A 16,607-nucleotide genomic window follows, 5' to 3' on the forward strand; every position below is an offset into this window, starting at 1 on the left:
CAGAACATGGAACAAGAATGTGTAGAATATGTTAAGAAGTGTCATCAATGTCAAGTTTACGCGAACTTGAAGCACACCCCAGCATCTCTACTTTACAACATGACTTCACCATGGCCATTCTCGACATGGGAAATATATATTATCGGGAAAATTTATCATCACGCTTCAAACGGACACGAATTCATCCTTGTAGCTATCGATTATTTCACAAAGTGGGTCGAAGCTCAATCATATAAGGTTCTCAAGTCATCACATGTTGCCAAGTTCATACGAAACAATATCATTGCACGTAATGGAGTTCCTCATGCCTTGATCTCAGACAATGGTGGACACTTCCGGGGAGAAGTACTCAAAGTACTAGATGAATACAGGATTGAACACCACAAATCCTCACCTTATCGTCCTCAAATGAACGACGCAGTAGAGGCAGCGAACAAGAACATCATCACTGTCATCAAGAAGATGACTCAAACGTACAAGGATTGGCACGAGAAGCTTCCATACGCCTTATGGGGATATAGAACAACCATTCGAACGTCAACGGGAGAAACACCATTTGCATTGGTCTACGGAATGGATGCAGTGCAACCTATCGAAATCGAAGTTCCTACTTTAAGAGTTTTATTCGAAACACAAGTAGTGGAGGGAGATTGGTGTAAGTCATAGTACAATCAGCTAGACCTTATGGAAGATAAGAGGTTAGACGTATTATGTCACACGCAAGCATACCAAAGAAGAATGATCAGAGCTTTCAACAAGAAGGTGAAACCTAGGAACATTCAAGGAGGCGATTTAGTTCTAAAGAAGAACTTACGGATACTAGACCCTAAATGGAAATTCCAAACACCATGGGAAGGACCCTACCTCATCAAGAAGGTCTTTTCAGGCGGCGCCACGAGATTGACCACCTTGGACGGAGAAGAACTCTCAGCACCCTTCAATGTCGACATGCTCAAAAGATACTTCGTCTAAAGCATGCGTGTTGAATCACATACATCAAAGTTCATAACTTCACAAGTTGTGAACTACGTGAGACCTGATCTCTCTCGAGAGTACGTAGGCAACCCATTCAGGGTGCGATCACTACTATCAATTATCGAAAGAAGTTGATAGACATTTCACATTACATTCATTCATTACACATACATCAAAGTTCATAAATTCACAAGTTGTGAAGTACGTAAGACCTGATCTCTCTCGAGAGTACGTAGGCAACCCATCTAGGGTGCGGTCACCACTATCAATTATCGAAAAAAGTTGATAGACATTTCATTTCACATAACATGCATTCATTGTTCATTACATACATCAAAGTTCATAACTTCACAAGTTCTGAACTACGTGAGACATGATCTCTCTCAAGAGTACGTAGGCAACCCATCCAGGGTGCGGTCACCACTATCAATTATCGAAAGAAGTTGATAGACATTTTATTTCACATCACATTGCATACATTCATTGCATATACATTAAAAAGGGAGTTAATCACACTCTGAGTTGACTCATAAACCAAAAACTCTTAGTCAATACTAGGGGCATTTTTATTAAAATAAAAATGACTATAAGATCCTCACAGAGTCCCACTTGAGAAAATATAACGCCCAAAGCTAAAGTAATTTTCTCTTCGACTTAGGATTTCAACGTTTTCACAATAATTCAAACAAACATTTTCATAAGCATGTGTATGGAACTACGTTGGACCTGAATTCCCCTAGTTATGGGATACGTAGGCAGCTTGTATGAGCCCGGTCCTAAACATTTTCAAAAACCAAACTCCTAGTCAATACTAGGGGCATTTTTATTAAAATAAAAATGACCACGAGATCCTCACAGAGTCCCACTTGAGAAAATATAATGCCCAAAGCTAGAGTATTTTTTCTCTTCGACTTATGATCTCAAAAGATTTCCAGCTTAAGTCAATTGCCACTCCAGCAGATATTTAAGAAAATTTCCCCAGCTTAAGTCAATTGCAGCTCCAGCAGAAACTTAAGATAATTCCTCAACGAAATGCGGAATCACAATCTATCCGTGATACAATTTCGGAACTACATTCGAACTTGATTTCTCCTTTTATGAGAATACGTATGCAATTTTTCACAAGTACGGTCCCAAATCCCAAGCAAGCCAAATCTTGAGCTAGGACAAAATACATCATCTCCACAGAATTCATGCCAATGAGAAATTGGGATCACAAATCTATCCAAAACAATCAAACCCCTTGTGTCGAAACTAGGGGCATTTGTGGAAGATAAAAAAAAAGATAGACCCTTGAATTTTTCTAATGCCAAGCGAACTAATGAGCGAGTGCAAGAAATAAGTAGAGATGCGGGAAAATACGTTTCTCCCCAATGGATGTCTCTTGACGAACTAATGTAACTAGTGGAATCCGAGTAAAGCGCTTCGCAAACGGATCTATCTCGAGCCTAGACAAAAGCTTAAACTACTGATGTTTAAGTGGGAGCTCATTAAAAGATGAATGCCCAAACTCGGAACCATGTCATCAAAAAAGGCGATGTCTCATCTCAATTTGAGGTCAAGTGCCAAAGATCTAAGACCTCAAGAAAAGTAAAATCAATTAAACAAAGACTGTGTTGGTTGAGATATGAAGTACAATACTGTTGTTCATTTAGATTCTATCTAATTGCTAAGCAAGAACAAGGTGTTTGAATCTATCAGATACACCCCGGTCATTAAGAAAAGAGGCCGAATAAAATAGAAAAATACTCGTAGAGGTTGATATATTGAAATCACCATTTGTTGTTCCTCTAGACTCTTGTCTAAATTGCCAATGCAAGAACAAGAATGTACCGATTCTATTAAATATACCCTGAGTATAAAAGAGCCCAAGGCCATAGAATCTTAAGCACATTGATCTCCAAATTTGAGAAGCGAGACTCAACCTCATGATGCATGGTTGAAAGATTAAGCATTCAGACGAACAAATCCCTTGAAAAACTCAGGGCAAAACGTCTCGGCGAAAGACAAGTCCCTAAAAGTGACAGCATGAATCTCGAAGAACATCGGTTATATGTGGTTTCCTCTCGACACACTCTAAGGAAGAAAGTATGGAACTGATTTTTGAAAATATTTCAAGACCGCTGAAGAAGACGCTAGTGCTTTGAAAATTAAGGAGGTCTAACTTCGAACTTAAATTACTAAACAGAGTTGTGATTAAAAAGTGTTTCGCTAAATTGACCAACGATACTTTAAATCTATAATAATCACTAAGAAGAATTGTGATTAAATAGTATTTCGCTAAACTGACCAGCGATACATAAATTTATAATAATCACTAAGCAGAATTGTGATTAAATAGTACTTCGCTAAACTGAAATGCAATACTCTAAATCTATAATAATCACTAATCAGAATTGTGATTAAATAGTATTTCGCTAAACTGAAATGCGTTACTCCAAATCTATAATAATCACTAATCAGAATTGTGATTAAATAGTATTCGCTAAACTGACCAGCAATACTTAAATCTATATCATCACTAAGCATAATTGCGATTAAATAATATTTCGCTAAATTGACCAGCGATACTCAAATCCATATAATCACTAAGCAGAATTGTGATTAAATAGTGTTTCGCTAAACTGACCAGCGGCACTTAAATCTATATAATCACTAAGTAGAATAGTGATTAAATAGTATTTCGCTAAACTGACCAGCGATACTTAAATCTATATAATCACTAAGCAGAATTGTGATTAAAAAGTGTTTCGCTAAACTGAGCAGCGACACTTAAATGTATATAATCACTAAGCAGAATTGTGATTAAATAGTATTCGCTAAACTGACCAGCGATACTTAAATCTATATAATCACTAAGTAGAATTGTGATTAAATAGTATTTCTTTAAATTGACCAGCGATACTTAGGTTCTATATAATCACTAAGCAGAATTGTGATTAAAAAGTGTTTCGCTAAACTGACCAGCGGCACTTAAATCTATATAATCACTAAGCAGAATTGTGATTAAATAGTATTCGCTAAACTGACCAGCGATACTTAAGTCTATATAATCACTAAGTAGAATTGTGATTAAATAGTATTTCGCTAAACTAACCAGCGATACTTAAATCTATAATAATCACTAAGTAGAGTTGTGATTAAATAGTATTTCGCTAAACTGACCAGCGATACTTAAACCTATAATAATCACTAAGCAGAGTTGTGATTAGAATAATCATTAAGATTTTTTCGCTCCATGTGAAAAGAGAGACAAACTTAATCACTAAACAGAGTTGTGATTAAAATGACTATTAAATTGCTCAATGAAAAGAGTAATAAACAATAAACACAATCACAAACTGAGTCAAGATGTGTACTCATGTACAATCTAAAGACTAGGCGAGGTGTGTAGAAATATGGTCGAAACCACCAGGCTCGATCTACACAATCGATAAACCAGGAGCGATGCAGATTCTAAACAAAGGTGAATCGTCAACGAGTGGATGATAAACCGACTTTGAAGAATGAAGGGTAAATTACACGGGTCTCCCGAGAGACTCGTCAGGTTTGTTCTCTTTTCATTCAAGGAAGCCAAAAATAAACTATAAATTGGGTATTTTCAAAACGCAGTGCCTATTTTCAACCTTGGACATGCATTTTTCTAAATCGAGTGTTTTCTACAAATTTTGTCTAAGAGGGGCATTCTGTAGACACTCATTTTTCACACCTAATTTTATAGTTTATGCTTTTCATAAATCTGAGTCTATAAATTTTCTCGAATTCATTCACGGACTCATTGCACGATTTATATTAAAGACGATAATTTTTAGAACAATTGAGTTTTTGAAAATAATTGATTTTGGATTCTTAATAATGTTAAGGTAGTAATTTGTCGATGTTACAACACTTAGAGAAGTTATTATACTTAGAATATTCAAGGTTTTATTTAATTAATTACCTTGGGTATTTATAAAAAAAAATTAAAAAAAATATTTTACAAAATATATATTAGCGTTTTTATAAAATTTCGTTAGTTATATTTTGTTTGTTAGATTAGTTAGATTAAACTTTGAAATTTGATTTCTTGAATAATTTTTTTAGCATTTTATTTATTTAATTAGAATTGTTCCTTATAAATAGGAATAATTAAAAATAAAATTGTTTATTTGTGTTTTTAACAAAATCTCTTTTTTTTAGGATGAAGGGGTGTGTAAAGGGGATAACGTGCAGAAATAATAAGATAACGGTGTCTACACAATAATGAGAATAAAGGAAAAAGTTGTCAAAGGAAGAATAATTCAGCCGTGTGTTGAAGAGAAGCATGAAGGCTTGGTCATTTTTAATTAAAAATTAAAATGACCAAGTATTACATCATTTATTAAATAAAGCTTAAATCTCATTGTATGAAAACTTGATATTTATTGACATGTTAAGTGGAGATTGCTCCATTATTTTAAACATTTATAAATGTTTAAAATAATTTTTTTCCCAACGGTCAAGTGTGTTAAATGGGCCTTGGGCCCTAGGGTTTCATAGCTTTGCTTATAAATTTCCTTCTTAATACCCTAGCAAAGGTTCTTGTACGCTCGACATTGACCTTCACCTTTCTCTCTCTTTTCACATTGCACGTGACATTTTCAAGATTTTAATATTAAAGTGCCCTTAGGCTGCCCCTTTTGAAGAAAAAAAGTTCATCCACTTGAGTCAAAAAGCAACCATCTTTGTAAGTTTCTTGACTCTACCTTTAGTTTTTGTCTTTAATAAGATTGTTTTTGGTCTTTCTATTATATATCTTTAATAAGATTGCTCTTGGTCTTTTTATTATATAATATGATTGTATGTATGATTATTAGCTAATTAGGTCTTTAACTTTATGTATGTTTTATGTAAACTTTAAACCTAACATGTAAATAAAATATAACTAAAAAAGAAAGTTTAATGTAAAAAAAAAAAAAAAAACAGTTTTGTTTGTATAAACTTTAAGTGCTTTTGAATTTGAAGAACCTAAAAAATATTCATTGTGTTGTAATTATTATTATATTATTATTATTTGAATAATTAGATCTAATATATTAAATTTTCTGAGTAAAAGAAAAAATAAAAAAAAATAACTTTCTTTGTACAGTTTTATTATTATTATATTATTATTATTTAAATAATTAGATATGTTGAATTATATATTAATAATCTAAAAAAAAAAAAAAATTCTTTGTACAATTTTATTTTATTTATTTATTTATTTATTTATTATTATTATTATTTTATTATTATTTATTATTATTATTATTATTATTATTATTTTTTTATTTTTATTTTTATTTTTTATTTTTTATTTTTTATTTATATTTTTTATTTTCATGCAAACCCTTTAATGCTTAAAATGGAAAAGTTCTAAAATGTAAAGCGTAAAAATGTTTTAAAGAAAGGCCAAAATTAATTAGTAAAGACCTTAGGGGCGTTGTGGGACATAGTGTCTAAAAAACTTTTCCCACACGTAACCAAACGCCGAACTCACATCTCTTAAATTCCTAATTTTTAAAATTAGGTGGTCACTCTTTAGTCGTGAGGTTAATTAATAAAAAAAAAGTTAAAAAAATGACTGTGACACACTTACCATTAAAAAACTCTCAATCTCTCCTAGATTCGACGGGAAGGTAAGATATGGAGTTGTCTATAAAGCCTCGTTTTTTTTTAAACATAAATTTTTTTCAACATTAAAATTAATTCCCCTTACGTTTTCAAAAAATAAAATTTTTAAAGAGTGTCCCAGAATTTTCAAACTAGTTGATCAAAATATTTTTTTTAAAAAAAATCGATCACAGACCCTCCAATATATTTTCCCAAACCTGAATATTCAAGAGATCTGAACACTTCGACCACCCCTTGCTGATCAAATGTGTAAACAGAAGGAAAATCCACTTGCAGAGTACAATGACCAAGCGTGATTCTCTTGTTTCCCATTTTTCAAAAGAATACGAACAATCAAGTAGAGAACAATGATTTTTTAGAGAGAGGATCAAAGAAATCTAGGGTTCTTAAAAAGATTGAGTGAGAAAAGGTTTTCAATCTCATTCAAAACCATCCTTATATAGACTACCATATACAATAACCGTCTTTTTTCCTAGAGGTATGTCCCATCAATTTATTTTAGACATCCTTTCCAAAGAGTCATCATTATATTGAGGGTATATTAGTCAATCTCTCTTAACTCTAAAAGACACGTGTCTTCATGTTATTTGGAGATGACTGTTTTTATGTTTGAGCTGGAAAAATAGATATCTCCTCACGTGGGACAGTTGTCCTTAATCGGTCTAATACACACGTAGTTAGACGTTTTTCTTACTGCACCCATCTTATGAAAACTAAACGTCTATTAGATGCATGGGTCTATTAGACGCAAGCGTCTAATCACGTGTTATATATACGTCTAATGTCTATTAGACGTGTACGTCTAATTACGCATATACATCACGTATTAGACGTGTGTTTGGTTAGACTTGAGCATCCACTTGCTCTTGACGTAAAAACGTCTAACGTCTATTAGACGTGTACGTCTAACCGCGCAGGTTTTAAACCAAGATATATAGACTTAGATGCATAAAGTGTGAGCAAAAATACGTCTAAGTACATGCCTCTTCTTTTAGACGACCTCGTCTAATAAACCGATTAAGGTCTTTCGTCTGAGTGTATCTTTATTTTCGAAATAATTTCTCCCTCTCATTTTGTGCATGTACAAAATGAATAAACAAATGTTTTAAGGTCCTTAGGACCAAAAATATTTTTAGTGAAAAAAAAGAAAAACATTTAGTCTTCTGAAATGGGAAAGGCCATTGTTGATCTTCTGAGATGTATGCTCAAAAGAGTATCCTTCATGCTTCCTTCCTGCAGCCCTCCTGCATCACCTACATAAGAAACTATTTACAAACTTTGGTACCCATATTCAATTGGGTCATCGATCAATTAGTCCCTTAGGAATCCATATCTGAGATATTCTAATGGATTTCCCACTTTGTGTTGTGATTAATGCATATGATTTTGACTTAGCAAACGCCTTCCTACTAGCCACTAATCCTTTAGCTTTTGAAGAAGATTTTTTTTTTAAAACTATTTGACTTTGAGTCAGGTTTTAGATTGCCAGACTTGTTAGTTGTTTCTAACTTATTTTTTAGCCAGCTAACGGTCGGCGAAACATAAATTATTTCATTCTTGAAAGCTACTTATTCATGAATGGGATCAGATTCAATATCAGTCAAATTTCCTTTAACAAAGTTTATTGGCTTAAGCTTGTTATTTGATGAGTTTGACTTTTTGCACGACAGGTTTGAGTTATTTCCATCAAATCCTAGACCGGATCTAGATCCAGTAGGTTTTAACATGCTGATCTGATATTTGACAGCTTCTCCAGACCTTATCCATGCACTGACAATATAGTTTAACCTCTTGTTTTCAGCAGAAATAGTTTGAATCTGTTCTTTGAGCATCTCATTCTCAGATGAGAACTCTGCAAATTTCTTTTAAAAAACATTTAATTCAATAATTTGAGGTAAAACTGGTTGAGACACTTCAGGTAACGATTTTGTTTTATTTAGGGATTCTGCTAGCTTTCTGTACTCTATGACCATGTCATCTAGTGCAGCTACCAGTTGTTCCCTTGAAAACTTTTTCAGAAGAGAAGTCAAATACCTCATTTTCCTGACTCTATTCTTCATCTTCTCTTGCCATGAAGCAAGCCACTTCTTCTTCATCACTATCACTTGATGAGAAGTAAGAGTCATAGTGGTTTCGTCTGTTCTTCCAGTCTCCTGACATAAGAGCCTTCAACTCTTTTTCTTCATCCTTCTTGTCTTCACGATTAGGCTTCCAGCATTCTGATTGATAATGACCTAAAATACCACAGTTATAACATTTAACATTAGCTTAGGATTTCTTATTATCATTAGAGTTTGAAGAGCTTGAGTTAGAGTTGCTCTTCTTCATGAAGTTGCCAAACTTCTTCACGAAGAGAGACATAGCTTCGATGCTCAGTTCCTGAGTTGCCGCCTTCACATCAGTAGAGACTGGTGGCTCTTCATCAGTCACCAATGCTTTGGCAATGATAATGGATGTGGATTGATCTTCTTCCATCTTACAGTTCAGCTCGAACTCGTAGGCATTGAGATCAGCGAACAGGTCGAAGAGCGTGATCTTGTTGAGGTCTTTGGATTCCCTCATAGCCATCGTACTTATGTCTCATTTCCTTAGAAGAGCGCGCATGACCTTAATAGCAAGCTCCATGTTGCTATAGGTCTTTCCAAGAATAGATAGACTAGAGACAACTTGGCTGAATCTAGTGTCGAACTCGCTCATTGTTTCACCGGGACGCATCTTAAAACTGTGAAACTGTTGAGTGACAACCATGATCTTGTATTCCTTGGTTTGCTCATTGCTCTCACACAGTTGGGTGAGTCTGTCCCAGACCTGTTTAGCAGTATCACACTCGATGATGTAGTTGAACATGATGTCATCGAGAGATCTGTACAGAATATCAAGAGCCATGTTGTTGAGGTTGTTCTTCCTCTTTTCTTCACTAATCCATTCGGATTTCTCCTTATCGATCTTGATAGGACCATCTGTGATGACACTCTACATGTCGTCATGGAGAGAAGAGAGATGATCACGGACTTTCTTCTTCCACACGATATAGTTTTCTCTAGAGAAAGTGGGGATTGCGGTTGCACTGGCACCTTTGGTTATGGTCGACATTCTTGGAAAAGGATTGAGAATAGAAACATGGCTCTATTACCAATTGATAGGATCGGCGTAATCAATAGAGACGGGTCTGGCGATTGATAACGGCTTAGGAAAAACGATTTGATAGAAATCCTATTAAGGATTTAGATCACTTTCTATTCTACGCAAACCCTTGCAAACTCTTGGACGATTCAAGTGCGGAAATGTTTGCTTGGGTTTGAAGCTAAGAACCAAGAATGAAAAGATGACAGAAAGAAACAACTCAGCAATTTGTTTATGGATGTTCGGAACAAACTCTCCTACGTCACCCCTTCTTCCAACCACCATAAGGATTCACTAAACTTTCAACGAATCAAATACAGTTACACGACTAGCTCACTGTTGAACAGAACAGACTCGTTCAACTTACAATATGAAGAATATCACTCAGTTAATACAATGCTTTGATTTTAACTCTCTATTGATTGAACACTCAGTAAAAGCAAGAAAGCAGTTCTCTGAATATCAAAGTTTCTGTATTCGCTTAAGATAGAATAATCTGAGTATCGATAGATCGATGATTCTTCCGTTGTCCTTGAGGATCTTTAAATAAGGGGCAGGTACCAACGGTCGAATCTTCATAATGACACGTGGTGGATTCCATTAGAGCGCCTCCATAGTACACAGCAAACTCTGAGCACTAGGATCGTGGTTGTACCAATCTGGTAGTGCGCCAAATATTCTTCAAGGATATTTCTGCAAAAAAAGTAGTGGGAAAAATATTTGCTTACGTGGCATTAATCAATTGGTTGCAACTAGTTGTCGTACTGATCTTCACAGGAAAGTGGAGCAGGAGTAGTAGCGTACAGATAGTTGATCGTGGGTAGACGGGTGCTAGCTTCAAGTAACTGCTTAAGCCTAACATTAGACGTATTTCACTTAGATGACCTCGTCTAATGAAATTAGACGCCCCCGTCTAATAGCAGCATCCATTAGACCACTTGGTTTAATGGGATTAGACAACATGTCTAATACCATATCCCTTCAGAGTAATCTGAAGAATTTAGACTGCACGTCTAACTTCCATTAATTAGATTGCACGTCTAACTCTGCTAGTTAGACTTCACGTCTAACTCCGCTAGTTAGACTGCACGTCTAACTACATGTGTTAGACTGCACGTCTAACTACGTGTGTTAAACTGCACGTCTAACACTCACTAGTTAGACTGCACGTCTAACTACGTGTGTTAGACTGCACGTCTAACTCTCACTAGTTAGACTGCACGTCTAACTACGTGTGTTAGACTACACGTCTAACTACGTGTGATAGACTACACGTCTAACTCTCACTAGTTAGACTGCACGTCTAACTACGTGTGTTAGACTGCACGTCTAACAACGTCTGTTAGACTACACGTCTAACTACGTCTATTTCCATGCATCTAATGCAAATCAGTCTAATGAACCTCATTAAGACTAAGTCTAATATAACCTGTTTTCGATACACCTGCACCAAAAATAATTAGACGACATAGATTGAGTTTTATATACATTTATCATCAAAATTCCAATAGTCAAACTACTTTGACACTTAGTCAAAATAATTTGACCCAACAGAATCTCTCCTTTCCTTGCTTGGAACAACAATGTCGCAATTTGATTCTTGAGTCCGTAAAGAATCGCCCTTTCAGTGTATCCAACCTTTCATATGTCATCATTTTTTATTTCAAGTTTCAAACTTTCAGTTTTGTTCTGCATTTTTTCCTCAATCTTCTGAGAGCTTTGTTTCTACATTTTTAGTTTCTCAGAAATCTGTTTTTTTCCTGTTTCATCTATCGTTTTCTTGCTTGAATCGATTTCTACAAAGTCATACACTTCTTTTGTCTTATTCATATTCTTTCTCCCCATCTTAAAAAAGAACTAAAATGCAACAAATTAAGAATGCAGACAACTCAATAAAACTCAATTTACTTACAACTGAGAAAAATCTACGACCATGAATAACCGTAGACTAGTCAACTAGTGACCCTATTTACAACCCAACGACCTAAGAACTTAAAGCAATCAATGACCTAGAGCAATCACAACCCCATACTTGTGCTCAAACAACCCTATCGACTATATTTATGATTTCCCGACCCAATATTCGTGACTCAAGTGAACAATTTCTAGACAAATGTACCAGACATGCTGATTATGTCGATCGTGCCGAATGTGCCGACGATCATGACTCCGACCACGTTTCTCGTAACCTACCACCAAATCAAACAACCAAATTTCGCGCGAGCGTTCTGATTGCGCCGAACGTGCTAAACGTGTCGACCGTGTTGATCGTGCCGATTGTGTCGAACGTGCCAAACGTGCCAACAATCGTCATTCTGATGTGATTCTCTCCTAGGGTTTCTTGTTTTAATATTAAACTAGAATGAACTCTAAACATTTATTTTCTTGACTATAGTCCAAATCACAAAGGTTATCGTTGTCTACACTTTCTGAAAAAATATATATCTCTCGTCACGTCACTTTTAATAAACAAACATTTCTATTTAGAAATATAATACTAGAATCTACAAATCTTTCAACACCACTACTCTCTCCAACACATCATTTTTTCTACCACATTCATCACCATTAATCTCTCCAATTTTAAGATCACAAATCCCAAATCTATCATCCTCTCCAACATCCGAACACTTGTCACATCATCATCATTATCATGAAACTCCAACCATACATCTTCACTAACCAACTCGCCAACATCAAACTTCTATCATCCATCCTTAGTAACCAACTCATCATCAATCAATCCTCATACTTCATACGTGGACTTCCCACCGTTATACATGCTCATGAATGTTCCTCTCATCATATGATCACACATGCCAAAACTCGTGCCCTTCATAATTCCAATATTGCCACCATTTCTACCTCTCCACCCACATATTTCTCCACTACTATTAAAGATACTACATGGCGTTCTGCCATGGCAAATGAGTGCAATGCTCTAATTCAAAATCAGACATGATCTCTTGTTCCTCGATCTTAGTAGAATATCATAGGCTGCAAATCAGTTTTCAACATCAAATAAAAAGTTGATGGTTCCATTAAACGTCACAAGGCTCGTTTAGTTGCAAAGGGATTTCATCAACAAGAAGGTATTAACTATCTTGAAACATTCAGCCCAATTGCGAAACACACTACCATCTGAACCATCCTCTCACTTGTCATCACTCGTAAATTGCATATTCATCAACTCGATGTTAACAATGTCTTTCTACATAGAACACCACGCGGGGAAGTTTTTATGTCTCAACCATTGGGTTCACTCATCATAATATTATTCTAATTATGTGTGCAAATTTCACAAAGCACTCTATGGACTAAACAAAGCTCCCCGGGAATGGTATACTACCTTAAAATCCGTTATTCTTTTCTTTGGTTATCAAGAATCCAAAAATGATTATTCGTTATTCATGTACCACTCTCCACAAATTATATCGTTATTTTTCGTCTACATGAATGATATTATATTCACTAGAAATTCTTCCTCTCACATCTTCTCAATCATCTCTCAACATAACCAAATTTTTCTCATTAAATATTTAGGTCCACTACACTATTTTTCAGGATTGAAGCTCATCGATCTATCTCCGATATTTTTCTCTCTCAATCAAAATATCCATGACATTCTTATCCGATCCAACATGAATTACTCAAAACCTCTTAGTACTCCAATCTCTTATGGGTGATCGTTATCTCTCCATGATAGAGACACTCTTCCTGAGCCATTTCTATTTCGCATCATTATTGGTGCTCTCCAATATTTGACGCATGCTCGACCTTAGCATTTGTTGTCAACTGTGCTTGTCAATTCATGCTGTCTATTATCACCACTCATTGGTCTGTAGTAAAAAGAATACTATGCTATCTTCGTCATACTCTTCATCATGGACTTCTCATTCGTCCATCATCTTATCTCGATATATCTACCTTTTTTACTCCGAATGGGCTAGTTGTCCGGAATATCGCTGCTCCACAACTGGCTACTACATATTTCTTGGTGACAATTTTATTTCTTGGATTCAAAGAAACAATAGGTCGTTGCTCGGTCTGGTGCCTAGTCTAAGCTCTAGCTCATGCCACTACTGAACTCATCTGGCTCCAATCCTTTCTACATGAACTTTGCATCTCCCCACCTCAACCTCCCACTCTATGGTGTGACAATATTGGTGCTGCATTTATCTCAACCAATCCAGTTTTTCATGCTCGTACGAAACATATACAGATTTATTATCACTTCGTTTGTGACGAGTTGCTCAGAAATCTATTTTCATCTGATACATACCTACTGATGATCAAATTGTCGATATCCTCACCAAAGGACTTGTGTTAAACCGATTTTCTTTATTACATACAAACTCACGGTGTGTGCCTCCCCGTTTAGTTTGAGAGAATATATTAAATACTCTAAAATTTAAAACAAAGATAATACACTTGAGTCTCTTAATTTTCATTTTCTAGCTATTAATTGTATTTAAATTTTTTACATATTCTAACTTTTATTTTCTTTTATTTATTTTGTATGAATTCATGCTCTTGTAATTATAATCATACACTCAAAATACATTCTTAATTCACAACAAGTTCTAGCACAAAGAACAAGCAGCCCTAATTGTCAAGCTTTTGCTTGAAAATAAAGTTCATCATCGAGATGATTTGATTAAGGTTCTTGGCGAACGTACTTTTAAATCTGTAGAGCCCACTAATTATGATCGATCCAAGTTAATTAGGCTTCCAAGAAGAAGTTCATACTTGAGAAAATCCAGTGGTGGATAATGAATCTTCATCTGTTGATCCTCAAATCGTCGTTCCAACTTAACAAAGTACATGCAAGAATCGACATTTCTTAAATTAAGAGACTTATCTTGTAATTATTCTTGTTTTATTTTATACATACAGAGAAAATAAAATAAAAAGTCACAAGGATATTGTAATTATAGGTTAAATGTCTTTTGGGATTGTTAGATTCAATTTTTTTAATTTAATTTCTTGATTGTGTAATGTATAGTTGTTGTATATCTTTGACCTACAATTATGTTTCCTTTGCTGAATTGATTTTCACGGCATGCTTGAAAACTATGTTTGGATTTGGGACTTTGAAGCCGTCACATGTTGTTTGGATATGGTCTTTGACGGCTTTTGTTGTTGTTTGTATCTTCTTATTCTCTTATCGAAGTTCGAAAGTATTGAATCGTTTCTTAAGTCGGTTATTTGGTTCTTTTTTTTTGTTGCTCGTGTATAATCTAGTCGTCACATGTTGGGATATGGGTTCACTATTTTGAGTGCTTTTTATTGTTGTTTGAATCTGCTTCGCTATTTTTATTTTGTTTAAATTTTGTTTTTTTGACTGTGTTGTTTTTACCTTATCTAAAGCATTCTTCGCTTATTGCATATATTGTTTATATGTTGTTTGGTTCAAACTTTAATTTTTTTTACTTGGGTTTATTCTCGCCCTAGCTAATTTGGGTTTTTTTTGTTTGAATCACTCTTGTAAAAAGTATTGACCCCTAAAGTCATGATTCTTGTAGTGGGGAATTGATTCACCATTTAAAATTGATTCAATACTTTTTAACTATTGTTTGTTAAACTTTTATGTTCACAAAATTTCATTTCATTTTTACCATAAGATAATTTCACAAACTGAATATATTATTATAACATACCATATATATAATTGTTTTATACAATCAATCCAGATAGGGAAGATGAGTAACAAAGAGAGAGCTTAGAATCACAAGAGGATACCTGACTCATCTCAATATCTCATGTCTGTTTTATTTAAGAAAATAAACATAATTCTTAGTCACACATGATGATGATATGATAATGATGGACCACGATGATGATGATCAACAGTTGCAGGGGTTGCACCTGCAGCTGGATCCGCAGCTACAGCCATGGCTTCCTTCTGTTCCAGAGTTTGTCTCTGAACCTTCAGTGTTCCTGCATATATTATTTTTAGATGTCATTAATCCTCTTAATGAATCTAAATGTAGTTTAATCAATAAAAAAACATATACAAAAACTAAGATAAATACATCTTAAGAGGGGTTACGCCAACCACGATGGCCGCAGTTGAGGTTGTTTCGCCTAAGTCAGGGTACATCCCGCATCTGCAATTCAAACATATAAACACAATTATCATTTTGTTCCCGCACCCGGAACACATGACCAAATTGAGTTACCCACCCGTTACCACACTTGCATGAACCGCTACAGTTACAGTTTCCTCCGCAGCTAGACATTTTTATATTAATGAGATTGTAGTTATATGAAAAGATGATAATGAGATTGTAGTTACAAGAAAAGATTATAATAAAATGTTGTGGGTTGGAGATGAATTCATTGTACTTTCTATATTTATAATATTATTTTGATTAATTGAATTGAATTGAATAACACCTCACCCCTACATAATCAATTTAAGGCATGAAGCATGCTCTGTTTAATGAGTCAAATAATACTAATTATGTGTTCCTATCCTTTGACATTCTCATTTAGAATGTTTCTTGTAGGTGGATGTTTTGAGTTCTAATGAACTTTTAAAATGTCTTCCAATTTTTCATTTGGAAGCTGATTAGAAACTTTTTTTTTGTTTTCTTGCTAATAAAGATAGTATTTTATTGATAAAAATAAATAAATAAAAAAAGAGAACATGAAGAAGAATGTTGTGCTGAGAAACATATCATAAAACAAGAAGAAATTTGATATAATTGAAATTTTCTAACATGACTAGTTCAATTTAATGTGTTAAATAGGAATTGAACCGTTACCTTCAATTTTTAAATACAAATTTTAATATTGAGAGCTCTTCCTAAATAGATATAGCAATTTAAAACCTATCAGATTTTCTCCGTTTTGATTAGTGATCAAGAACAAGA

General features: G+C 34.5%; 1 protein-coding gene across 1 annotated transcript; it reads right to left on the reverse strand.

The window, feature by feature from the left end:
- Positions 1-15,570: 15,570 nt before the first annotated feature.
- Positions 15,571-15,971, reverse strand: LOC124937598 (metallothionein-like protein 4A). The gene is made up of 3 exons (XM_047477890.1): positions 15,916-15,971; positions 15,765-15,839; positions 15,571-15,669 (listed from the first exon to the last, which is right to left on the reverse strand). The coding sequence occupies exons 1-3, from the start codon at positions 15,969-15,971 to the stop codon at positions 15,576-15,578; spliced, it is 225 nt and encodes a 74-aa protein (XP_047333846.1). The 3' UTR covers positions 15,571-15,575.
- Positions 15,972-16,607: the final 636 nt, after the last annotated feature.

Source organism: Impatiens glandulifera, chromosome 5 (genome assembly GCF_907164915.1).
Source record: "Impatiens glandulifera chromosome 5, dImpGla2.1, whole genome shotgun sequence".
Classification (NCBI taxonomy): domain Eukaryota; kingdom Viridiplantae; phylum Streptophyta; class Magnoliopsida; order Ericales; family Balsaminaceae; genus Impatiens; species Impatiens glandulifera.